Source organism: Curcuma longa, chromosome 6, assembly GCF_044706935.1.
Source record: "Curcuma longa cultivar G26 ecotype Majalengka, Jawa Barat chromosome 6, ITB_CL_G26_1.1, whole genome shotgun sequence".
In the NCBI taxonomy this organism is placed as follows: Eukaryota; Viridiplantae; Streptophyta; class Magnoliopsida; order Zingiberales; family Zingiberaceae; genus Curcuma; species Curcuma longa.
Window position 1 is genome coordinate 5875141 of NC_133866.1, and position 22107 is coordinate 5897247.

General features: G+C 41.1%; 6 protein-coding genes across 7 annotated transcripts; 4 read left to right on the top strand and 2 right to left on the bottom strand.

Annotated features, from left to right (window-relative positions):
- Positions 1 to 157: 157 nt before the first annotated feature.
- Positions 158 to 3693, top strand: LOC141830876 (uncharacterized). Its single transcript, XM_074718323.1, has 13 exons — positions 158 to 331; positions 453 to 529; positions 596 to 676; positions 1275 to 1403; positions 1483 to 1569; positions 1676 to 1729; positions 1921 to 2011; positions 2093 to 2163; positions 2257 to 2326; positions 2714 to 2766; positions 3124 to 3217; positions 3312 to 3409; positions 3524 to 3693. Exons 1-13 carry the CDS (start codon positions 244 to 246, stop codon positions 3608 to 3610), a joined length of 1080 nt encoding a protein of 359 aa, XP_074574424.1. The 5' UTR covers positions 158 to 243; the 3' UTR covers positions 3611 to 3693.
- Positions 3694 to 4444: 751 nt separating this feature from the next.
- On the bottom strand, positions 4445 to 5769 carry LOC141831201 (uncharacterized). 2 transcript variants are annotated; one of them, XM_074718615.1, is made up of 2 exons: positions 5587 to 5769; positions 4445 to 5528 (listed from the first exon to the last, which is right to left on the bottom strand). In XM_074718615.1, the coding sequence occupies exon 2, from the start codon at positions 5515 to 5517 to the stop codon at positions 4492 to 4494; it is 1026 nt and encodes a 341-aa protein (XP_074574716.1). In that variant the 5' UTR covers positions 5518 to 5528; positions 5587 to 5769; the 3' UTR covers positions 4445 to 4491. The 2 variants fall into 2 exon arrangements, with proteins under 2 accessions (XP_074574716.1, XP_074574715.1); XM_074718614.1 differs by having other exon boundaries at positions 5603 to 5627.
- A 1112-nt stretch (positions 5770 to 6881) lies between these two features.
- Positions 6882 to 8229, bottom strand: LOC141830506 (uncharacterized). The gene is made up of 3 exons (XM_074717928.1): positions 7945 to 8229; positions 7418 to 7876; positions 6882 to 7331 (listed from the first exon to the last, which is right to left on the bottom strand). Exons 1-3 carry the CDS (start codon positions 8227 to 8229, stop codon positions 6882 to 6884), a joined length of 1194 nt encoding a protein of 397 aa, XP_074574029.1.
- Positions 8230 to 10519: 2290 nt separating this feature from the next.
- On the top strand, positions 10520 to 14470 carry LOC141831022 (trihelix transcription factor ENAP1-like). Its single transcript, XM_074718475.1, has 2 exons — positions 10520 to 11557; positions 14156 to 14470. The coding sequence occupies exons 1-2, from the start codon at positions 10684 to 10686 to the stop codon at positions 14167 to 14169; spliced, it is 888 nt and encodes a 295-aa protein (XP_074574576.1). The 5' UTR covers positions 10520 to 10683; the 3' UTR covers positions 14170 to 14470.
- A 1392-nt stretch (positions 14471 to 15862) lies between these two features.
- Positions 15863 to 18561, top strand: LOC141831021 (GDSL esterase/lipase At4g10955). Its single transcript, XM_074718474.1, has 3 exons — positions 15863 to 16054; positions 16486 to 17487; positions 18312 to 18561. The coding sequence occupies exons 1-2, from the start codon at positions 15879 to 15881 to the stop codon at positions 17468 to 17470; spliced, it is 1161 nt and encodes a 386-aa protein (XP_074574575.1). The 5' UTR covers positions 15863 to 15878; the 3' UTR covers positions 17471 to 17487; positions 18312 to 18561.
- Positions 18562 to 19887: 1326 nt separating this feature from the next.
- On the top strand, positions 19888 to 21467 carry LOC141830507 (3-ketoacyl-CoA synthase 4-like). The gene is made up of 2 exons (XM_074717929.1): positions 19888 to 20592; positions 20682 to 21467. The coding sequence occupies exons 1-2, from the start codon at positions 19888 to 19890 to the stop codon at positions 21465 to 21467; spliced, it is 1491 nt and encodes a 496-aa protein (XP_074574030.1).
- The last annotated feature ends 640 nt before the right edge of the window (positions 21468 to 22107 follow it).

Genomic DNA, 22107 nt, shown 5'->3' on the forward strand with positions numbered 1-22107 from the left:
TGTCTATCTTCCCTCAATTTGTACCCTATGGGCCATGTCAGGTTGCGCCACTAGTGACGCAGATATGAAATGGGTTACGAAAAAAATCGAAGTAGCACTAAATAAACTGGATTTATCAGCGGCCGCACCACGCCAGCCTGTCTTCCTCCGACGGCGCCGCCCACCACGGCGCGAACATGGTTCCCTCTTTATAAGTACCGCTGTGGAGCGAGGACTCTGAGTTCACTCCGTCGCCGGACAACGATGGACGCCGCCGCCTATCAATCAGCCAACGATCAGCTTCGAACGGACTTCCTCCAGATCCTGCGAAGCCGGAGGCGGAAGCCTGATGGTAAGTGGGTGTTTTCCCCTCTACCTAGGGTTCCTCATATGTAACTCGATTAATTTGTGGCGAGTTTGTTATGTGGTTTTGGGAAACATGTATCATATTCTGTTGGATCTTCTTTGATCAGTTTCTCTATCCGTTGAGCTTGGGGGACCGGTGACGGAGCCGGTGTATCAGGCGCCGATATTTCCAGGTTCGAGGGAGGTGAGCAGGCCAAAACAAGAGATTTTGATATAGTTGATTTCACGTAATTGGTTTAGTTTTTTTCAGGTAATGGAAGCTTGTCAGAGAGAGAATCTCGATTGTTTCAAGGATAGAGTGATCGAGGAGAATATTTATCTAACAGTTGAGGTAATTTTGCGAATGCTTTCGTTAAACAACTTGTTCAATGGCATGCAAATCACATCCTGTCGGTTTATTAATTGTTTTGTGATGCTTTGTCAACCAGAGGTCGGTGTGCTCATGAGTTGGTTGACCTTTGCATATTATTGGTTGGTAAGTTCTATCTAAGGCGTGAGGTTGGGTATGAACCAGCAATTTGCCAAATCAAATCAAGCCAGTTGATGATTCAAATTTCGTAATTTTTCATGATAATCTAACTATAAAAAATAGTCAAACCAGATAAACTCTGCTTAAAGCTCATTTGGATGGACTTCTACTGTGGGTTATACTCTAACTTAATATTTAAATCGGATATATCTGGTTTAGTTGTCTCTACTTTCTGCAAATAAATGCCCTCTTCTTTGTATATAAAATATGCTTTAGGTGTTCATATGGTGAGCTATTACATGATTGTAGCAGGGTACACACAGTAATTGTGATTTGTGTCAGCAAATTAACAAGATGGTTTATTTTGTGATAGATATAGGCCTACTGGTTTCATGTTGAGGAACTAAGAATTTTTAATGAGAAAATTAGCAAAACCTAATGCCACAATTTTCTTCTATAGGAAGGTGAGCAAAGTCGTCTCCCTGTATTGATTCTGAGCTTGAAGGATAATACAAAACAGAGAAAGCCAGCTATTGTAATTTTACATAGCTCTTATAAGTGCAAGGAATGGTTGCGGCCATTACTTGAGGTAATATTGATCTTCATGACACAACAATATCCAAAAACATGATTTAGATTGAGTGACAAGAGAGCTTATTTTGTATCAGGCTTATGCTTCAAGAGGATATATAGCCATTGCTATTGATTCTCGCTACCATGGAGAAAGAGCCAGCAACACAACAGCATACAAAGATGTAATGGAATCTATGTCTTCTCTCTAATCTTGCACTTATTCAAGCTAATTAAAATACACACAATTCAGGGCATTGAATTGATTGATTTCTCCTATCCTTGGACTAGGCTCTGGTTTCAGCATGGAAAAATGGGGATACAATGCCTTTCATCTATGATACAGTAGGCTCTTTTCCCAACATCTCTGATACAATATGCCTCTCGAATGAGCAATTAAAACATGTCAATCAAGCCGGAGTTATATTTGTCTAATAAACATGTTCCAATTTTGTGTTATAGATTTAATTGTTATATTACTGCAAAAACTTTAAACCATCAAGTACAAACTCAACATTTGCAAATGTAAATTGCAGGTCTGGGACTTAATAAAACTAGCAGACTATTTAGTACAAAGGGAAGATGTTGATCCTGTTCGAATTGGAATTACTGGTGAATCACTTGGAGGTGTGCTAGTTGATCAAGCTTATATTAATTTGCAAACCATTAAATATTTTGGAGCTTATGTAGATTTGGCTGTTGGTACAGGCATGCATGCATGGTTTGCTGCAGCAGCGGATGAAAGGTACTCTGTGGTTGTCCCTATAATTGGGGTTCAGGTATTAATGTTTGATATTAATCTTCCAGTTACAAGTGGATTATTCTATACCTTATATATCTTCCAGTTATCAGTGTGGTTTTCTTACTGATAGGGTTTCAGATGGGCTTTAGATTATGATAAGTGGCATGCTCGAGCCGATAGCATAAAACCTGTCTTCGAAGGTTAGTCTCCTTCCCATCATCACTTTTAGGTTGACGCACATGAAATTGAATTAGTCAGTTACATGGTGAAAATGTTGCAGAAAATTAATGAGCAACTTGCTAAGTCCTGTTTTATTATAAAGTGAAAAGTTGGATGAGGACCTGAAATTTTCGACTAAAAAAATGTGTGCAATTTTTGGCCCCTGAACTTGTCCAACACTCTTTGAATCAAGCTGGAAAAAAAAAATAGACAGGAAGAGTGATCACATGTTGAGTGAATCTTTTTTCAGTTCAGTATTGGAGTCTTTGAGAAGCCTTATGAAACTAGGCTCTGTGTCTTAATATTACTTTGAAAGCATGTAATTACCTAAATTAAGATGGTAAACTAATTCTGCTTTATTTTTACAGCGGCTTGCAAGGATTTAGGAAAAGATGAAATTGATAAAGAGGTTGTGGAGAAGGTATTTCATCTTATTCATGTTCTTTATATATATATATATATATATATATATATATATATATATTCTCCAAACCTTGGTACAATTCTCTGTTCGCTTGCTTCTGGTCTTATTTATACTTTTTCAGGGGAACAAAAGAAAATATGTGCAAAATTAATTAATTATTTTATTTAAATTTCCTTTTTATTTAGATGCGGTAGGAGGAAAATATGTTTTTTCTTTTCTTCCTTTCATCTCTTAGTGAAATCTGGAATTTCTCCATCGTGGAAGCTACATCTGCGGTTGGTGGATCAATGGAGGATGGTGCAACAAAATAAGATCATATATCCATTGTTTACTTCTTGTTTTTTCTTTTTGAAGGTGTGGGAGAGAATTGCTCCAGGTCTAGCCTCCCAGTTCGACGCACCTTACACAGTTCCAGCTATTGCTCCAAGGCCCCTGCTAATCTTAAATGGTACGTCTCATATTCGAACGATTACTACTCAAATATGGCACAAGTAAGACTCTTACTTTCACTATCAATGAGATTAATTATGTTGAATAAATAGGTGCAGAAGATCCTCGCTGCCCTCTTTCCGGTTTAGGTGTTCCGATAGCGAAGGCCAATGACATCTACGAAGAAGCCAATTGCAAAGAAAAATTCCAGGTACGCGACTGAATACGAGCAGCACAATTGCGTAATGCAACTGTTATAGTTCATTTTTACAGGCTTTGCCAATCTGAGAGCCATAATTTCAGTTTATTGTCTATTATCGAACAGTTTGTAGCCGAAGCTGGAGTAGGGCACTATATGACCGTGTCGATGGTGGAAGAAGCAAGTCTCTGGTTTGACAAGTTCCTTAAATAATTATCGTGATATTTACTTGTGCGTTTGTTATCATGTAAAACGATTAATCAAATCAAAGGTGCAACTTAAAAATAGTTTGAAGATAAAAATAGAAGCATCGATAATTAACAAAAGGTGCAACAAAGTTTTAATAGAAGTAATGGCTGAGTAGAAACTTACTGGGTACCTAGGAAGGAGGTCACTGTGATGAAAAACAATTCCTGTAGAGATTAAGAACTGGTTAATAGCATCTTTCTTTTACTTGTTTATCCTTGTATGAAGCAATTGCTTAGGGAGAAACCAGAAACCTGGAGGGTTGAACTCTGACATGCATCCTCCGTCGAGAGGCTAGTAAGTACGCAAGGAGCTAAACCTACGAGGAATTTGGTGTATTTCTTTGTGATACTAAGTACAAGGTAAGCTGGCACAAAGCTTGTGTTTAGAATTAGCCCATAACCTTGCGGTAGGGTTTAAGTGCAAAATCTTAAAAATTTTAAACAAGTTCTTGAGAAATCCCTAGAAACTCTAGAATCCAAAATCCTTAAGCTTGAAAAGGGTTTGGTAGAGTTAACAAAAGGAGTCGTTGAGGATAGACCATTAACGAAGAAAGAAGTAAGGCAATTAGTCACTGAAATTGCCAAACAGCCTAAGCTTGTGGAAGAACAAGCTTTACAAATTTCCACAGGAACTCAACCAGAAGCTACAACGTGTTGAAGAGGTGCTTCACAAAGTAGAGAGGTGGGCTTACCTGGACACACAAAGCACTTCAAGTTACAAGAAAGCTGTACAAGCCACTGAAGGAATCGAGCCACCAGCTGTTGGTTCACTAGGAGCGGACTGGAAAAAAAAAAAATTGGCGCTGGGCGTTGATCGGACTATAGGGGAGAGGTAGGAATGTCTCCTCAGAATTTAAAGTTCTTTAAGGATCTCATGAGAGCAGCTTCCTTGGATACATTCTCAAGATATTTGTATGCAAAACGGACTCTATGAATCACCCCAATAAGATTATCAGGGTATCTTTCTTCATATGCCGCCTTGATCTTTCTGCCCAAGTCTCTAGGCATCTTTAGCCAGAATTTCTCTGATAGCTCTTCTTCAGAGATGAACTCCCTTCCAATTTTTGAAGCTAGTCTCAAGTATTCATTCATGTATTGTTGGATGTTCTTGATGTTGTCGCAGGATAGCCTTTCCAGCTCTCCTAATGCTTCATACTGCATTGCTCTTAACCATTCATCTGGATCTTCTAGTGTAAACAGCCTTCTGATCTGTGAAATAATATTTTGGGTGCCTTGTCTTCCATCAGCTTTAGATAACAGTTCTTCATACTCAGCTGGGAAGGCCATTCTCCACTGGATCCAATACAGTTTCTCAGTTTCTCCAAGCAGGTTCCCAATAAACTCAGCTTTGTCTTTGGCGTCTGTGAATCCCTGCATGGCAACCACTTTTTTAGTGATTGATTCCCATCTCATAAAGGTCTCTAGCAATCTGCCCCAATCATATGGTATTGTAAAGATTGCTCCCGGTATCTCCCACCATTGTGAATAATTTATGGGCTTGAACCTTGTTCTTCCACTGAAACCTTCAAATGCTGGGGGTCTGCTTGGTCCAGCCTCACTCCTGCGTGCTGCTGGCGGAAAATTCGGAGGCCCCATTGAAGTGTCTACCGGCGGTCGATATCGGGAAATTGCTGGGCGTGAATAAACTTGTTCTTGAGCTTTTCGTAGTTTGGGATAATCCAGCTCAGTGTGGCAGTCATCTTCCGTCGGTCGCCTCTGAGGGTAAGGCAACTCAGAAGAGTCATCTGCACCGTCTTCCTGCAGATCAACAACTAAATAACCCACAGATTCAAAGCGGTACTCATCTGATTCGTCCTCCTCAGGAACATCTTCAGTTGTAACAACCGCGGCTGTGGCGTCTGGAAATAGCATTTCTTTGGCGTCTGGAAATAACAAGAATAAGAAGTAGAAGTATAGAACTTACAGATCTTATTACCAAACCTGCGCAGATACAAACTTAGAACTCAAGTACCACTCGTCTGTCTGGAGATGTGGTGCAAGAGTTTACATGCTGAGGGTTTATATAGGCTCGAGAGGATGAGGATCGGGGTGCTCATTCGGCCCCATAATCATCCTTTACAGCTCTAAAGCCAATATTCCACACCGCAAAGTAAAGATATGATAAGATCCGATAAGCTGAGTCATCAAGGTCCACCATGAAGATTCGTTGGATTTTTGCTATGATGGCTTCCAGGTGTGCAACTGTTGCCGCGCAATCATAGACTTCTTCCTGTAGTACTGGGCGCCAGTCACTCCAACAGTTGTCTTTGGTGCTGTAGCGTCTGTATTCGTCCAAACTTGAGGAGGTTGATCTTCTGGAGCTGTTCCAGTGCTCTGGAGGCTTCTTCTGCGGCCTTGGCATGAATTCTCACATCTTGATTCTAAGCTAACTCAGCCACCGGATCGAACTCGATCTCCGCACCGCTGCGACGGGCTGCGTTGACGGCCTTCTCGTCCTTCTTGGCGGCGGCGGTGGGTGCCTTCTTGCGGAGCACGACGGACTCCCAGTCCTGGGAAATCGGTCCGATTCCCGCCATCGATCGGATCGACGCCTCGCCTCCGGAGGCCGCTGAGAGGGATGCGAAAAGGAGGTGGGCTGGATGATGCGACGGTGGATCGCCGGAGGGATTCAGGAAAGGAAAGGGCTTGTGTTTTTATCGGCGTGTGATGGAGTTTGAGCGGGCTTCAATATATAAGGAGTAATGGGCCGCGCTTTATACGTTTTGGGCCGTAAAATATAATAATTTTTCCTAAAGATTTCTCTGTTTTTTATTTTTATTTTTAGAAAAATAAAAATTATTATTATTAAAAAAATAAACTGTCATCCTAACCGTCTCATATGATCAATCTTACCATCATCGAAGGTAAATCGAAAAGTTATAATTGATTATGACGGAGGATTGCTATTGTCTCGACAAGCCTTGATTTCGTTAAAATTCAACTCCTTGTCCACTTCAACAACTCTGTTTCATCATCAACTCAAGTATACCCGGGAGCATTATTAATTCTTACAAACAATTAAACAAAGACAACCTGGGGAGTAATGAAGATCATATCGTTCACAGAAACAAACTGCAGCCAACAGCAAGAACACTTTGCAATCTAAATTAGATGTAGTCAAGATCTCATATTTGAGACTTCGGAGACGTTGACCTTCCCAGAAACTGATCATTGAAGTCAAAATGCAGCACAAGATTCATCAAGCACTAGAAATTTCGGCAAGAACTCAGTAATTTTCACGGAAAGGAAAAGAAATTAAGCACAACCTCTGCGAATCGCGAACGGAGACGCTGCGGCTTCGAAGACTTCTTCTTCGCGTTCGGTTCCGGCGGCGCTGGCTTCCAGCTTGTCTGCTTGACGTGAACCTTCAAAAATGGCGGCTGCGGTCTGGGGCTATGCGGCGCCACCGAAGTCAACGTGTTCATAAGCCAGGATTCAGCAGGTGATTTGGGCACCAGGAGAGGAGATTGCAGGGGACTAACGTTGCTCTCGAATTCAGAGTGCCGATTCTGGAGTGCTGGTGTTTTCTCCAATTCCGGTGGGTTTCCGATTCCTCCAGCCGTAATCTCGCCGCTGTTTGGAACTCCGAGAAAGCCTTTCCCTTCTCGCAGAGGCGACGATGGAGAGAGACCTCCGGCGTTCGATCGCCGTCGATATGGTGAGGTTCCACGGGGGGTCAGTGATTCCTGAACCAGTAAACAGAACGTTACGATCGAGCAAGTGAGAATTTAGCTGCGGTGTTTTAGCATGATCGATCGATCGAGCTGATCACCTCGTCGAGAAAATGGTGGAGCGAGTTGGCATCTCTTCTTCTTGGTTTCCTGAGCCCGGCGAACGGGTTGAGAAGGCAGAGAGAGGCGCAACCTCTCGAGGGAAGGCGGCCACCGGAATCATGGTCGTCGTCGTCGACGACGTCGTTGAGCCTGCGCTGCTGGAGGAGAGGAGATTTTCTGAGGTTGTCGCTCACGATCCGGTCGGCGGCCCCCCTCGTGGGCGGCTCTCGGGCTGGGGTGGCGGCTTTCCGGAAGGTGAACCGCGGCGAGTCGTCGGCCAGAGCCTCCGCCGCCGGCAAGAACCTCGATATCATGTAGTCGCCGGCGGCCGAGGGCTCTGGATCTTCGCGGAAGCTGCTGAGGCCGCTCATGCTGCAGTTCATCAAGAACGACTCTGTCCGGGAGAGCGTCTCCGGCGCATCGATGAACACGTCGTGATCAGCGACGGCGGCGGCGGTCTTGGAAATTGTACACCTCCTCTGTAGTCGCCGGTTGTCCACCTCCTCTGTTTCCCCCTCCATCTTGCCAGACTGCTGCGCCATGAGCCGGCGTTCTTTGGGTGGCCCGGCGATTTCTCCCAGACGAAGGCCACCTTGCCGGGCTGGCTCACCGGGCCGGACTTCAACTCCGACTTGTAGAAAGGGAGCGAGAACCTACGCGGCGGCGGCGGCGGCGGCGACGACGACGGCTTCTTCTCGCTCACCGACGGAGCGGAACCCGAATCCGCCATACCCGTCGCCGCCGCAGCTTCGGCGGAGAGCCGCCGGATGGAGAGCAGCGGGGCGTTGAAATCGAGCTTCTTATCATCCATCGAGCACAAATTCAAAACCTGCATCACTCTTTCGTCCAAACAAGAATCGACAGAATGAAATTAATTGACCTTTGACATTTAATTAGATTCGCTAGCTGATGTGTTAAGCTACGCATCGCAGGTTGACTTCCACCGGCCTGGGCGGCGGGGCTGCGCGTTGACTTCAATCCATCGTGAAGAGGAAGCAGCTAGCGGGATCTGCGACACGTGCATCGTGCCAGACCTGCTACGAAGCTAACACAGGGGTTGACTTTCTTGTCAAGGCTAGGAAGAACGTGGTAAATATAGAAACAGGCAAACTGCCGTGGACGGTGGATCATGTCGCAGGTAGAAGAAGCTGTTGGTCAACGGATCAGTATTCCCGAGGTTGACCGACTTAACAATGAACGAGGTTAATTAAGAGATGGATTATGAATGCCGGATTACGTGATAAGACGAGTTAATTCTTTTAAAAAATATAAGAGGATTTAAATCTATATAATAATTTATTAAAAGAGATTTAACTTTTAATCTTTAGGAGTAAACTTACCTCTTTTAGTTACAGAATGTGTTTTATTTAGTTACAAGTTATACTATGTGACTTGATTTAGTTTTTAGATTTTATATAAATTATTTATTTAGTTACAGAATGTGTTTTATTTAGTTATATTATATGCCGTGAGTTAATTTAGTCTTTAAAAAATATTTTAATTAATAACAATCGCATAGTCAATTTCTATAATATCTAAAATATATATTTAATTTTTATGTTTATCAAAATACATAATTATTTTTCATTATACTCCTTAAAAATTTCATTGCTAAACTTTTTAATAAGCTCCTGATAAAATATCTCAAAGTTATATTAATTTTAAAATTTTAATTCTTTATTTAGATTATAAAATTCATGACATAAATAATGTAATGAATTTAGTTTAAACTATTTTTATGATATTTAAAGAATTTCAGAATTATTTTAAATCAAAATCATTTAACTCTAAGAATTTTCTGAATGTAACTATGATCTCATACCTATATTCTACAATCTAAAATGGAAAAAGTTAATTTTTTTATAACCTTTAAGATAATTTAGTACAAACTCATTTAAAGGGTTTAAACTTGTCATATTTACTCATTAACACCACCAAAGACTTTCTAAGATTTTCTTGGTTCAAATCATGTATAAATGTTGTAAGGTCATCAGTGAGTTTTAGTCTAAAATTTTGTCATGATCTTAGAAACCTCTGAATTATTTCAAATTAAGACAATTATATTCTTAAGAGACTCATGAATGTAATCATGCTCATATACCTTGATTAAGATATATTAAACCGTAGGACATAGTTGAATTGGTATCTAAGTGAGTAGACTTATATCAAAGGGCAAGGGTTCAAGTTGCAGCCACTGTGATTAAAAAACTCTCCCATAAACCACTCAATATTTGATTTACATCCTTGGGTCAGACCATGAGGGATGCTTAGCGTGAGCATTATCACATTTTTGCATCAATTGATCGAAATATATTAGGTTTAAATTTTTCACAACCATAAGATAATTTAATAAAAGTTTATTAAAAGGTCTCAATCTATCTTACTTAATTACCAATATTATCAAAGGATTTATAAAACACATTTGGTTCAGATCACAAGATTATAAAATTCTTAAATATTATAAAATCATCAATAAATTTTAACTAAAATTCATTAAAAATCATAAGCATCTCAAAAGTACTTCAAATCGGTCATTGCATTCAACACTATTCTGAATATAATCATACCCTCATACATAGATTTTATAATTTAAATAGAGAATTATGAATTTTTAAAATGGACACAACTTTGAAATGTTTTATCACAAACTTATTAAAAAATTTAGCACATAATAAACAAAAAATTTATTAGCAAGTCAATTGCTAATAAAGAAGAGATATAATGAAAAATAATTATGTATTTTGATAAATATAAAAATTAAATATGCATTTTGAATATTACAGAAATGGACTTTCGCCTATGAGTAAATTACATTACTTGTATATTTATATTATTTATTTTTAAAAATGTAAAATGATTTATAAATCAACATATCTTTAAACTCAACATTATTATCAAATGGTTTAATATTTTTTATATTTTAAATATGTTAAAAAAAAGTTAATATTAAGTATTTAAAAATTAAAAATTCTAACATAACTCCTAATTTTTCTGTCAATCAGTTAAGCTGATACACAGCCGCAGCGCACCGCACCGCTTCACGTCGGCAAACCAACGGCCATATTATCCCAATCAACACCTTCCAACGTTCGACACGTGTCCCGCAGGTGCCCCTGCCCTTGAGCCGGAGCCTTCCGCCTCTTTTATCAATCTCTTATTCATCGTCGAGCCTAACCCTAACGCCGACCATCGTCAATCCACAGCGATCCGATCTCCAGCGCCGACAGAGAGACAGAGAGAGGAGGAGGAGGATTCGATCGGGCAGATGGAGAAGAGGGATGCCTCGGCCACGAGGCCGCCGAACCCGGCGATGCCATACCGAGAGGACTGCTGGAGCGAGGGCGAGACGTCCGCCCTTGTCGACGCCTGGGGAGACCGCTATATCGAGCTCAACCGCGGGAACCTCCGCCAGAAACAGTGGCAGGAGGTCGCCGACGCCGTCAACTCCCGCCGCGGCGCCGGGCGCAGGCCTCCCCGCACCGATGTCCAGTGCAAGAACCGGATCGACACGCTGAAGAAGAAGTACAAGGTCGAGAAGTCCCGCGTCTCCGACGGCGGCGAGAGCCAATGGCCCTTCTTCCCCCGGCTCGACGCGCTCGTTGGATCTGCCCCGCCTCCATCCTCGAAGAAACAACCCGTCTCGCCGCCGCTTGCTCTGGCGCTTCCTTTTCATCGGAAAACTTCCTCCTTGCCAGTCGCCTCCGCGGTGCGACCGGCAGAGACGAAGAAGAAGCGGACGGCGGTCGCCTCTTCTGCTGTTGACAACCCTTTCTTTAGGCGCGCTGCTGCTGCGGCGGCCGCAGCGGCTGCAGAAGACGATGAGGATGTCGAGGAGGAGGAGGAGGAAGAGGAGGAGGAGGAGGGATCTGGCTCGCTATCGAGGTCATCTTCACGGTCTGGAAGAGGTTTGAAAAGGGAGAGGGAAGAAGAGGGCAGTGGGATTCGAGAACTGGCTAAGGCAATCATGAAGTTTGCGGAGATATATGAGAGAGTCGAGGAGTCAAAGCAGAGACAGATGATCGAGTTGGAAAAGCAGCGGATGGAGTTTGCTAAGGCGTTGGAGTTCCAAAAGATGCAGATCGTCGTGGATTCACAGGTGCAGCTTGCGAAGATTAAGCGTGCAAAACGATCTGATACTGGTAAGAGATAGTTTGGTTATTCCATCCTACCATAGTTAATATGTAGGATCCATTCTTTTTGGTGAATACCCTTAATATATTGTATATGTTGAAATTTCCAAATACTCTTAATATAAAAAAAGCCTTCCAGAATTTTCGAATTGTGGAAATTTCCCAGATAAATCTAGTCAAATAGCGGAGACAAATCCTAGGTTATCTTTTTCTCTTGGTTCAATCACTTGAATTTAGACTCTTCTCACAAATGGTTAATGTTCCCCTATTGTGAGTGATTTAGAAGTTCAATATTGGAATCAATATGATGATAAGGTTGAAAATTGATAAATTTTATGGAAAATTTAGATTAAGTTGATTCTTACACAAATCAACTAGAAGGCGACAGCCTATAGAGTGTAGCTGGAGATTGCTTGAGTAAAAAAAAGGGAGGGGGGGGGGGGGGGGGGGGGGGGGGGGGGGGGGGGGGTGATGGAAGGATGAGAAAATATTAGAAAATCTATCTTTCATTACCTAAGGAAGTTCTTCTCGAGGTGGTGTGCGAGAAGATGTATGTTGAAATAATTGAGTAAATTTTGATGGAACTCTAATGCTCAAGCAAGATTTCTATGAGGCAGCAAAAAGCCTTCATCAATGCCCATATTGTTAAATATGAATTAATCATGTTGAAACTTGAGAATCCTTGAGATTGTAGTTCGCGTGGTGGCTTTTGGTCATTTTGTTTTAATTGTTCCCATCTTACAAGTAGCAAAAATTTTAGAAACCTTGAAAAAAGGTAAACATCAGATCTCTTGGAGATGAAATTTCTCTTGTTCAAGAATGCGGTCGACATACGTGCTCCGTGGAGTTGTCAATGTTGGTGGAAATGCCCTAGTTCTAAGGGCAAGGCGCAAAGAATTAGACCAGGTAATAATGAGGTCTTGTTTAGGCTGAACGATATTATGTATGGGTACTACAGCTTACAGAACAGGTATTTTGTCACTAAGCATGCAAGACAGACTCCAAATACAAGGTAAATTGCCGTGATAGTTAAAGAGGGTAAAGCATTGATAGTGACATGGGGATCCAACAAGGACTCATTGATGCGTTCTTGTCACAATTTGTCTCATAGGGTTCAATAAGTTCAGTAATGGCTTCTCGCAATAGGTCTCTATGTAGTGAAATCATGAATTTTATTCTTGTTTACAAAATGTCAATATTTTTCACATGGGGTGATACTTGACAGTTTTGCTAATGTCGCTACAAAATAACTTGATTCAATAAATTTTAAAGCAGTGTGTCATTGAGCTACAAAGCAATAGGTAAATATAAATTTATTTACGTCACTAACTGAATCGAGTTATTTTTTTTTATGTGCAATATAAATATAGTTTCAACAGTATAAAAACTGGAAATTTTATGGTTCTGAGACTTCTTATTGAAACTTGTCTACGGTAATATGCATATTCATTCAAAAATGTATGCCAGCATATTCAAACTAGTGTCAACCCTTATAAATGGGGATACGAGTTGGCATTGTTATGGTATCATTCTGATCTACGATTGAGACCAGTGCCGGCACCAAGATGTAAAACCTCAAGTCAAATTGTGCAGATTGAAGATGCTTGGACCTACTTTAGCATATAAGATGCTTTTATATCTTCTGGAAACTGTGGCGCTGATGAGTGATAGATATTATTCATTCAACTTATTCAAGTTTTGTTTGTCATAACTCGTTGCAAAATCTTATTTTGGCATGTCAAATAGCTAGTATATACTAATTTTAACATTTTGATGGATTGATGTTCTTCTAGTCTCAAGTGTTAAGTCTGCCTATGCCTTGAATGTATTTCCTTCTTTCTTTAACATTGATGGATTGGATCAAGACTTCAGATGTTGAACTCAAAAGCTAGATCTGAGTCTGAAATTTGAAAATGGGAAAACTTAACTGCTCTAATTGATGGCTACATTGTTGCCTTGGGAACCATCAATTAGATTATTTGATGGATTTTAGGCAAATATGCCATTTCAAATCTTTTGATGAGTTGGGGTTTTTTGTAAACTGGAGTGTTTTACCTTATATGTTATTCGTTCCATGTTATGGAGATCCACTTCCATTTTCTTATAGAGCAAGTCTGGATGCATTATGGTTCAACTGTTGTAGTCTATAAAAGTATTACCGGTAGAGCAGTCGTTTACCTGGTCGGATTGAGGCACTATCAAAATTTAGGTCATTGTTAGGCATTTGTAATTCTTTCTACAATGGCTTACAGTATCTGATTTTAATCAAATACATTTAGATTCTGCTGTTTAGATTCTTAATAAGTTGATTTAGGTAATGCATGAGATACATACAATTTTACCTGATATTCTTCACGATCAATTAAGTTGTGTTCTGTTAATGGAGCTGCATGAAGCTTCAAAATCACAAACTTGAAATTTGATTTTTCATGTTCAATTGTCTACAACATTAAGCTTCAATTCCTTTTTAGTAATTGCGATGGACAGTGTTCATTGTCCTCATTATTGCACTGTAAACTGAACTGTTTAAGCCTGAGTTAATCATGTAGATTTCCTTTCCTTCGATCTCTTTCATTCATATGTGTTTATTTTTTCTTCTTTCTCCAGACAGTTACTCGTAGCTGGCTAATTGAAGAGGAAAGAAAATGTTGGTGCACTGGGGCTACTACTTATCAAGTAGCATTTTAGCTAGTTCGTCATGGGTTATTAGCAAGCAGCAGAAGAAGATGAACAAACTTGCTCGCCACTGAACTTAGCGAAACAATTATATGTATATCCAGATTAGATTATTTCATAGCGTGTTTACTTGGAGGAGGATATTATTATATCTTTCATTTATTTGCTCTTTCATTTCCCGTCTATGTAAACAATTATCCAGTGTTGACCAACGAGTTGGAAGTCCTTGGATTATTTTCCTTTTTATGACTGTGATGCCTCTCTACATGCTAAAGGAAAATTATTATTGTAATAATTTAGCCTTATTTTTTCTGATTTTTTATGATCTAAATTTATTGTTTGATTTGTATAAAACTAATTGTATTAAGGGAAGATTGAAATACATAATTAGGATAGGATTTTTTTTAAACAAAATCAAAAGGGTTTCATTTTGATTTTTTATTAAAAGGGTGATTCACTTTAATGTATAATTATTTTATATTATTTATTATTATGATTATTATTTTATATTTTTTATTTAAATTGTGAATCGGAGATGTGTTGTAGTAGTTACGAAATTGTAATTATTTTATAGGTATAATAGTTATAATTTCGTATTATAAAAATGTTAAATAAGTTTTGAGAGATTATAACATTTATCTTGAATTGAATTATAGGATATAAATATATCTAATTGAAGTTCATTTAGAAATTTATATTTATTATTGGGTATAACTCAAAATAGTCCAGTTGTAGATTTGAAAAATATTTTAATTCTCTTTATTTAAGATTATTTTTCATATTATAATAATTACCATTTCATAACTGTTATAATTATTATAGTTATAGTAGTTATGAATTTGTAATTATTACAAGCTATAATTATTGTAATTATAATATTTACGATACCGTAGTTGTTATTACATGTATAATAATTACAATTTTGTAGTTGTTATAATAAGAGGAATAATATTGGAATAATTGTGTTATTTTACTTGAAATGAGATTTTTTTTTGGATAAAAAATCTAAATTAAATGCCACTATGACGATTTTAAAAAAAACGCCTTTCTTAATCAATTTTATATATTATTTTTAGGATAAATTTTGATTATTATGTTTATGTATTTGTAATTGTTTCAAACGTGAAAAATATCTTTTACTATTGAATTTTGACGGTATTTTCAAGATTTTAAAAACTTAATTGGCATTAAGCTTTATAATTTATTTTAAATTTTTATCAGACATCTAAATTAAAAAAAAGTAGGTTAAGGGAGGATTATCCTTTAATGAACAAAATTAAAATAAAATAAATCTCTAAGCGAGAAAAGAAAAAAAGGGGAAAAAAAAAGGAAACCCTTTCTTCAACGATCGAAGTGAACGCATGAGGTCAAACATCGCCACCTGGCAAACTGATTCCAAATATGACCGTTGGGAGCGAGGCCGAGGCTCCCGTTTACGTTTGCATTTCTTCTTTTATTTTAATTTTTAATGGTTTTCTTCTCCAGAGCAAGAAGAATAAATTCCGATCCTTCTCTTTTGTTCTCCGCCGCTACTACTCTTCTGCTTTATTCTTCGATTGAGACTTTGCATCCTTTCTTTCGTCGTCTTCGGCAAGAATTCGAACGCCAAGAATCGATCCACTTGTGGCAGCGGAGGAAGTGGAGAGTTGGGCTCATGGCGAAGGGCTCCTTGGCGACGGTTAATGGAGGAGGAGGAGAGGAACGGAAGAAGAACGAGGCCGAGGTGATGGCGGTGGCAGCGGTGGAGGCTGCCCACCCGTACGACTTTCATGTGTCCGGTCCCCGAAACTTCTCCTCCCCCAACTGGAAAGATCTCATCCGCTCAAGCTGGTTCGTTTTTACTGCAACCCTTGCTTCCGTTTCATCTAATTTGTGCTTCTTTCTTCATGCTCTCGAGGGTTTCGGACTAAGCTGATCAGGATTTTGACTGAAATAGGGATCTTTTGCCTTAGATTTTTGGTGGATGATGGATTGTACTGTTTTGTCGCTTGCAAGATCTTTCTTTTTTTTCTGTATTTCTCTAGTTTTTTATCCAACAAATCTTTTGTTTCCTCTGGAGCCGACGATCTGATGACTAGTAGATGTCTCAATTTTTTTCTGTACAATTGTGATTTTTTTGAAGCACTATTTCCACCCTTTTCTCTCGCACAGTTGCAAGCTGATGAAATGTCTTCGATATTGTCCAGATGCATATTTCCAAATACGCTGATCTTGTAAATCTGAATTTTTGTAACACTGATTCTTTATCCTTTTCATGTCAGGAGAGATCCAAACTACAAAAGGATGGTAATTGCTTGTTTCATACAGGCCGTTTATTTGCTAGAGCTAGACAGACAAGAAAAAAGAAATGCAGAGAATGGTCTTGCTCCAAAATGGTGGAAAACCTTCAAATATAAACTAACACAGACTCTTGAAGACGAGAGAGATGGATCCATATATGGTGCAGTCTTCGAATGGGACCGATCTGCTGCGTTATCAGATCTTATCTTGATGCGACCAGCTGGAGCTCCAAGGGCTGTACTAGCACTCCGGGGCACGTTACTGAAGAGTCCAACTATTAGAAGAGATTTAGAAGATGACCTTCGCTTCCTGGCTTGGGAAAGCTTGAAAGGTTCAGTTAGGTATCATGGAGCTCTGCAAGCACTTAATGTCATGGTTGAAAACTTTGGTAGCAGAAATGTGTGCATCGGTGGGCATTCCCTGGGAGCTGGATTTGCTCTACAAGTGGGAAAAACATTGGCCAAACAAGGTGTCTTTGTGGAGTGCCATTTGTTCAATCCACCTTCTGTATCGTTGGCAATGAGTATAAGAAATATGGGTGAGAAGGCCGGCTTTCTCTGGAGAAGAATTAAGAGCAGTTTGCCCTCAAAGGCTGAAACTTCTCTTGATGCAAAGGAGAAAATTTCTGTGAGTTGTGAGAAGGCATTTGGTACAGAGACAAAGAAATGGATACCACATTTGTATGTGAACAATAGTGACTACATTTGTTGTTATTACAATGACACTAGTGGTACTGCTGTTGCTACTGATGTTAGCACAGAGAAAACTAAAATGGTTAATGGCCATGGAGAAGCAATGGCCAAGCTTTTTGTCATGTGCAAAGGGCCACAGAAGTTTCTTGAAGCTCATGGGTTGGAGCAGTGGTGGTGCGATGAAGTAGAACTCCAACAGGCTCTTCATAACAGTAAGCTGATAAATATGCAACTAAGGTCTTTATATGCAGCTCCAGCCTCTGGAAAGTTGTGATACAACCTCAAATAATGGTATCAAATCCTCCTTATTCTTCCTATTCTTGAGTATGTTTTCATTTTTGTTGTTTTGATTTATTCCTTTTCATATGTCAAGTTTCTCTTGGTTCTACTCCTCCAATATTAATCTATCTATCTGTGCATAAAAATGGCCACTGTTTTACAGCTCACCTTGGCTTACACTAATCAGCCAAAATTTTCTAGTTGATGTATCAACTTCTCAAGTGAAGTTTATGCTTTATTACATACACGTGCTCATATTGATCCTTTTTTTTTTGTTTGGTTTGTCTTGGATTGTTTATCAGATGAGGGATTTGTGTTATTAAGTGGACTAGGTTTCCCTAAGACACAAAAGAAATAGTGAATATGTGAAAAAGATTGAAGCAGCTCATCATGGGGAATGATACATTCATGTAGTTGAAACTTGCCATCACAAAATTGTTGGAAACAACACTTCAGTTAGATTAAGGACTCTCATTAGAGTCATTTAAAAGCAATAAATTATGATCTCACATAAAATGTCATTCTCGTGTCTCTAGGACTGGATCTCTTTGACCAAGTAAATTATACTTGTTAACATAAAGAAAATTATAAATAGCCCTCGAGTTGAATACAATTTATTATAGTAACGAAAAGTTTGTCTAAAGCCTTGTTTCACCTGTTCCTTCATAAGTGAACTAGCAACTTCCTAGTGGTGTCCTCATCTTTTTCCTTTTTTCTTTTTTTACTTTATGGCTGCAATTATAGACTTTAGTAATTTCTGCTTCATTGGATACGTGAATACTATGTTGCATTCAAGTGCCTTCTTCTATGAGATCGTTTAAGTTTATACCTTTCAGGCAACGTAGCTGCGCAGTACATTTCCCTCAAGTCTAGAAGCCATGAAATAACTTTTTGTTGGAGACCATCTTGATCTGGTTGTTCTTCAACCTCATCAGATGCTGAGGTTGGAGAAGAAGGGTGCTCGCGTGCTTGCAATTTCAAAAAAGACTCGGCAGTTCTGCATATGGCAGTTCTCGAACGCTTAATTTGATGGCATTCAATTTTCAGATGCATATAAATGTTTTAGAACATATATATGGAAGCACAAATGCATCGTTTGGTTTGGATGACTTGGCTTGTAAATGTTTACAGATCAAGAAAAAAAAAACAGATGGATGATGATGTTTCAGTTGGTTTAATAAAACTAGATCATCAAAGTTTCCAGTTATTGTATATTTCATGCTTGCTGATAGAATTTCTTTTGTGAATGAAATTGAAGAACAATCAATCTCAGCTAGTGCATGAGATTTATATCTGTTCCTGTTGAGATCCCTCTGTGGACATGTCATCGGTCATTCAGCACCGAAGTTGACCGTGCGAAGAGTGAAGAACCCTACAAGCCCCACCACGATGAAAAGAAGGCCAGGGTTGTCCTGGCTTGACTCCTCCAACAGCTCAAGTCAGTCACCAGAAGAAGAGAAGATTTAACTGGAAGAGTGTGATGAAGATGTATCTATATGTACCTGTGTGAAGGAGATTATTTAGGCAAGAATGAGAAAGTCATATAGACATGTCTTGTCATTAATTAAGAAGAATATCCGCGTGTCAAGATTTTATCCAAGATATGTCCTATCAAGGTGTGAAAAATATCTTATCATTGTCATAATAGCATGAAATTGCATCATTCAGCATCATACCCTGATATATAACAGGGGACAGGTTATCATGTCACATAATTACTCATAACTTCTTGGTAATGATTTCACTGACTGATTGAACACAAGAAGCGAATCGGTCTGATGGTGGACAGGACGTACGAGACTAGTAGGTGGAGAAGTTGGCCTTGAGTTGAGATGAGCAGGGATCGAGTTGGACAACGACTGAGTAGAGTCCCGGAATCGGAGTTAGCCTCAATGTAAATGTAGACCCTAGGAAAGAGATTAACCGTACGCTCTCGAGTGGGGGTATCCCAGGTCGAGTTAGGCTCTCGAGTGGGTTGGGCGAGTAGCCGAGTCTGGCTCGTGAGTGGGCTGGCTCCTGATTGGAACCAGGGGTTTAGATCCCGACCGGACTCGAAGAGCAAATACAGGGTCTTAATATAAGACCAAGTCAATCTTTTGTCCGACGTATCTAGAGCTTAGACCGGTCTTTATGGGCTGAGTCCGACCACCTCGTAACACCATAACAATATATAATGGTTTCTTTGTGTGGCTTATTCATCACGTTGTCGCAGCCTTCTGGGACTCTGCTTCTTCCGCCAGTTTATTTCCTGTGAATCAAAGCACACGTCGCGCGTTCCCCAGTTGCCAAATTCTTCGTCTCCCTTCTCCGATCTTCACGTATAAATAGTCTCCACAAACCAAAACCCGAAATCGATCGATCGATCTTCAATATCTAAATTATATCTTCTCAAGGTAAAGACAAATCCAATCCATGAAGGGGACCAAAGCGGCGAGCTTTAAGATCTACGCCGATCTGGCCTACTGCTACCTCGTCGACCACCTTCTCACCCTCGGCGCCATACTCGTCTCCGCCGCCGCCGTGACGATGGGCACGATGAAGCTCGACTGGCTTCTTGAACTCTGCTTCCGACGGGACAACAGAGCTCACCTGCTCTTGCTGCTCCTCGTCCTCGTCGTCGCCGGAGTGTCGTTATATCTCATCACGAGCCGGCCGCGCGACGTCTACCTGGTGGACTTCGCTTGCCACTTGCCTCCGGACGACCTTAAGCTCTCCTTCGAGATGATGGAGGAGCGGTTGCGCTCAAGCGGCAAGTTCGACGAGGAGACGATCGCGTTCCAGCTCAAGCTGTTCGGCCGCTCCGGCATCGGCGAGGAGGCCTACGTCCCGCCGGCGCTTCATCAGGCGACTCTCTACCGCTCCATGGCAGCTGCCTTCGCCGAGACCCAGCAGGTCATCTTCGACGCCCTCGACTCCCTCTTCGCCCGCACCGCCCTCCGGCCCCGCGAAATCGACCTTGTCATCGTCAACTCCAGCCTCTTCAACCCCACCCCCTCCATCTCCGCCATGATCGTCAACCGCTACCGCCTCCGCTCCGACGTCCGCACCTTCAACCTGGGCGGCATGGGCTGCAGCGCCAGCCTCATCGCAGTCGACCTCGCCCGCGACCTCCTCCAGGTGTGTCCGATCGACTCGATCGGCTTTTGCATCTCCGATTCGGAAAGGCATCCATTTATAATTTATTTATATTTTTTTTTATGATTAAGGTGCACAATCCGGCGTACGCCATCGTCGTCAGCACAGAGAACATCACCTATAACACGTACACCGGCCGCCGCCGAGAGATGCTGGTGCCCAATTGCCTCTTCCGCTTGGGCGGCGCCGCCGTGCTGCTTTCCAACCGCCGCGCCGACAGAGGCCGCGCCAAGTATAGACTAACCCACGTGGTGCGCACCCACCACGGGGGCGACGACAAGGCCTACCGCTGCGTGTTCCAGGAGGAGGACGAAGAGGGGAACATGGGCGTGGCGCTGTCCAAGGACGTGATGCCGGTGGCCGCCGGCGCTCTCCGCGACAACATCTCGGCGCTAGGCTGGCGGGTGCTGCCTCTGGTGGAGCAGCTAAGGTTCCTGGCGGAAAAGGCGGTGGCAGCGATGGCGAAGAGGAAGGCGGCGCGTGCGCCGGACTTCAAGAGGGCGTTCGAGCACTTCTGCTTCCACGCCGGCGGGAGGGCGGTGATCGATCAGCTGGTGGCCGGCCTGCGGCTCCGGCCCACCGACGCGGAGCCGTCGCGCATGACGCTGCACCGCTTCGGCAACACGTCGTCGAGCTCCATCTGGTACGAGCTGGCCTACATCGAGGCGAAGGGGCGGGTGCGGAAGGGCGACCGCGTGTGGCAGATTGCCTTCGGCAGCGGCTTCAAGTGCAACAGCGCCGTGTGGCAGGCGATGCGCGACGTCATGCCACCGCCCGACGGGCCGTGGATCGACTGCATCCACCTCTACCCTGTGCAAACGCCCGACGTCCGTATCCCGCCGCAATCGCACCAGTAACGGTTACGTATCCAACACAAAATATCTAAGTTGGCCGTCATATTAATCAATAATTTCCTGATAATTATATAATATATTGTGCCCAATGATGCGAACGACAAGCACGGTATAATATATTTGATCAAACAAGCTCCATTGAACGGTTTGAGATAATGGTTGGAAATCTGAATGCAAACAAAATGGAAGGATGGAGAAAACTCTTATATGAATGAGTTTAGTCTTACATTGATTGATAGTTGATAGACAACGATAATTTAAAGAGTTTATAATGTATCATAAGTATTAATGTTGTGAACAAATGTAGAGAAAAAAGCTCTTTCTCACGCATGAGTGCGCAGGGGATGCAAATTCAGGATCAGGATTGCACTAATCGCAAAGTAACTCATATGCGAGTGCGACCTACGTGCGTCGAATGTACGATCGGTTAGGACATAATTTGCCCAAACAAATCAACTAACATTTTGTCATAATCATTTTTTTTTGTAACGTATAAATTAATGGACGAGTTAATTGCGTTGAAACGACCGAGTATTATTACTGATGTTTCAAATCAAGATATTAATCCCCTAATTATATTATTAATTAAAGATTAATGGAAGATATATTATAAAAGAAGAAGTTATGTGAGAAAGAAATTATC

Excerpts from the sequence above, each read along its gene's own strand:
- LOC141831022 (XM_074718475.1), top strand. The coding sequence starts at position 10,684 with ATGGAGAAGAGGGATGCCTCGGCCACGAGGCCGCCGAACCCGGCGATG.
- LOC141830506 (XM_074717928.1), bottom strand. The coding sequence starts at position 8,229 with ATGGATGATAAGAAGCTCGATTTCAACGCCCCGCTGCTCTCCATCCGG. Across the intron at positions 7,877-7,944 it reads GCTCATGGCGCAGCAGTCTG|ACCGCCGCCGCCGTCGCTGA; the intron begins GCAAGATGGAGG and ends ACAATTTCCAAG. Across the intron at positions 7,332-7,417 it reads TCCACCATTTTCTCGACGAG|GAATCACTGACCCCCCGTGG; the intron begins GTGATCAGCTCG and ends TTACTGGTTCAG.
- LOC141830876 (XM_074718323.1), top strand. The coding sequence starts at position 244 with ATGGACGCCGCCGCCTATCAATCAGCCAACGATCAGCTTCGAACGGAC. Across the intron at positions 2,164-2,256 it reads TCCCTATAATTGGGGTTCAG|GGTTTCAGATGGGCTTTAGA; the intron begins GTATTAATGTTT and ends TCTTACTGATAG. Across the intron at positions 3,218-3,311 it reads GCCCCTGCTAATCTTAAATG|GTGCAGAAGATCCTCGCTGC; the intron begins GTACGTCTCATA and ends TTGAATAAATAG.
- LOC141830507 (XM_074717929.1), top strand. The coding sequence starts at position 19,888 with ATGAAGGGGACCAAAGCGGCGAGCTTTAAGATCTACGCCGATCTGGCC. Across the intron at positions 20,593-20,681 it reads TCGCCCGCGACCTCCTCCAG|GTGCACAATCCGGCGTACGC; the intron begins GTGTGTCCGATC and ends TTTATGATTAAG.
- LOC141831201 (XM_074718615.1), bottom strand. The coding sequence starts at position 5,517 with ATGCTATTTCCAGACGCCACAGCCGCGGTTGTTACAACTGAAGATGTT.
- LOC141831021 (XM_074718474.1), top strand. The coding sequence starts at position 15,879 with ATGGCGAAGGGCTCCTTGGCGACGGTTAATGGAGGAGGAGGAGAGGAA. Across the intron at positions 16,055-16,485 it reads GATCTCATCCGCTCAAGCTG|GAGAGATCCAAACTACAAAA; the intron begins GTTCGTTTTTAC and ends TTTTCATGTCAG.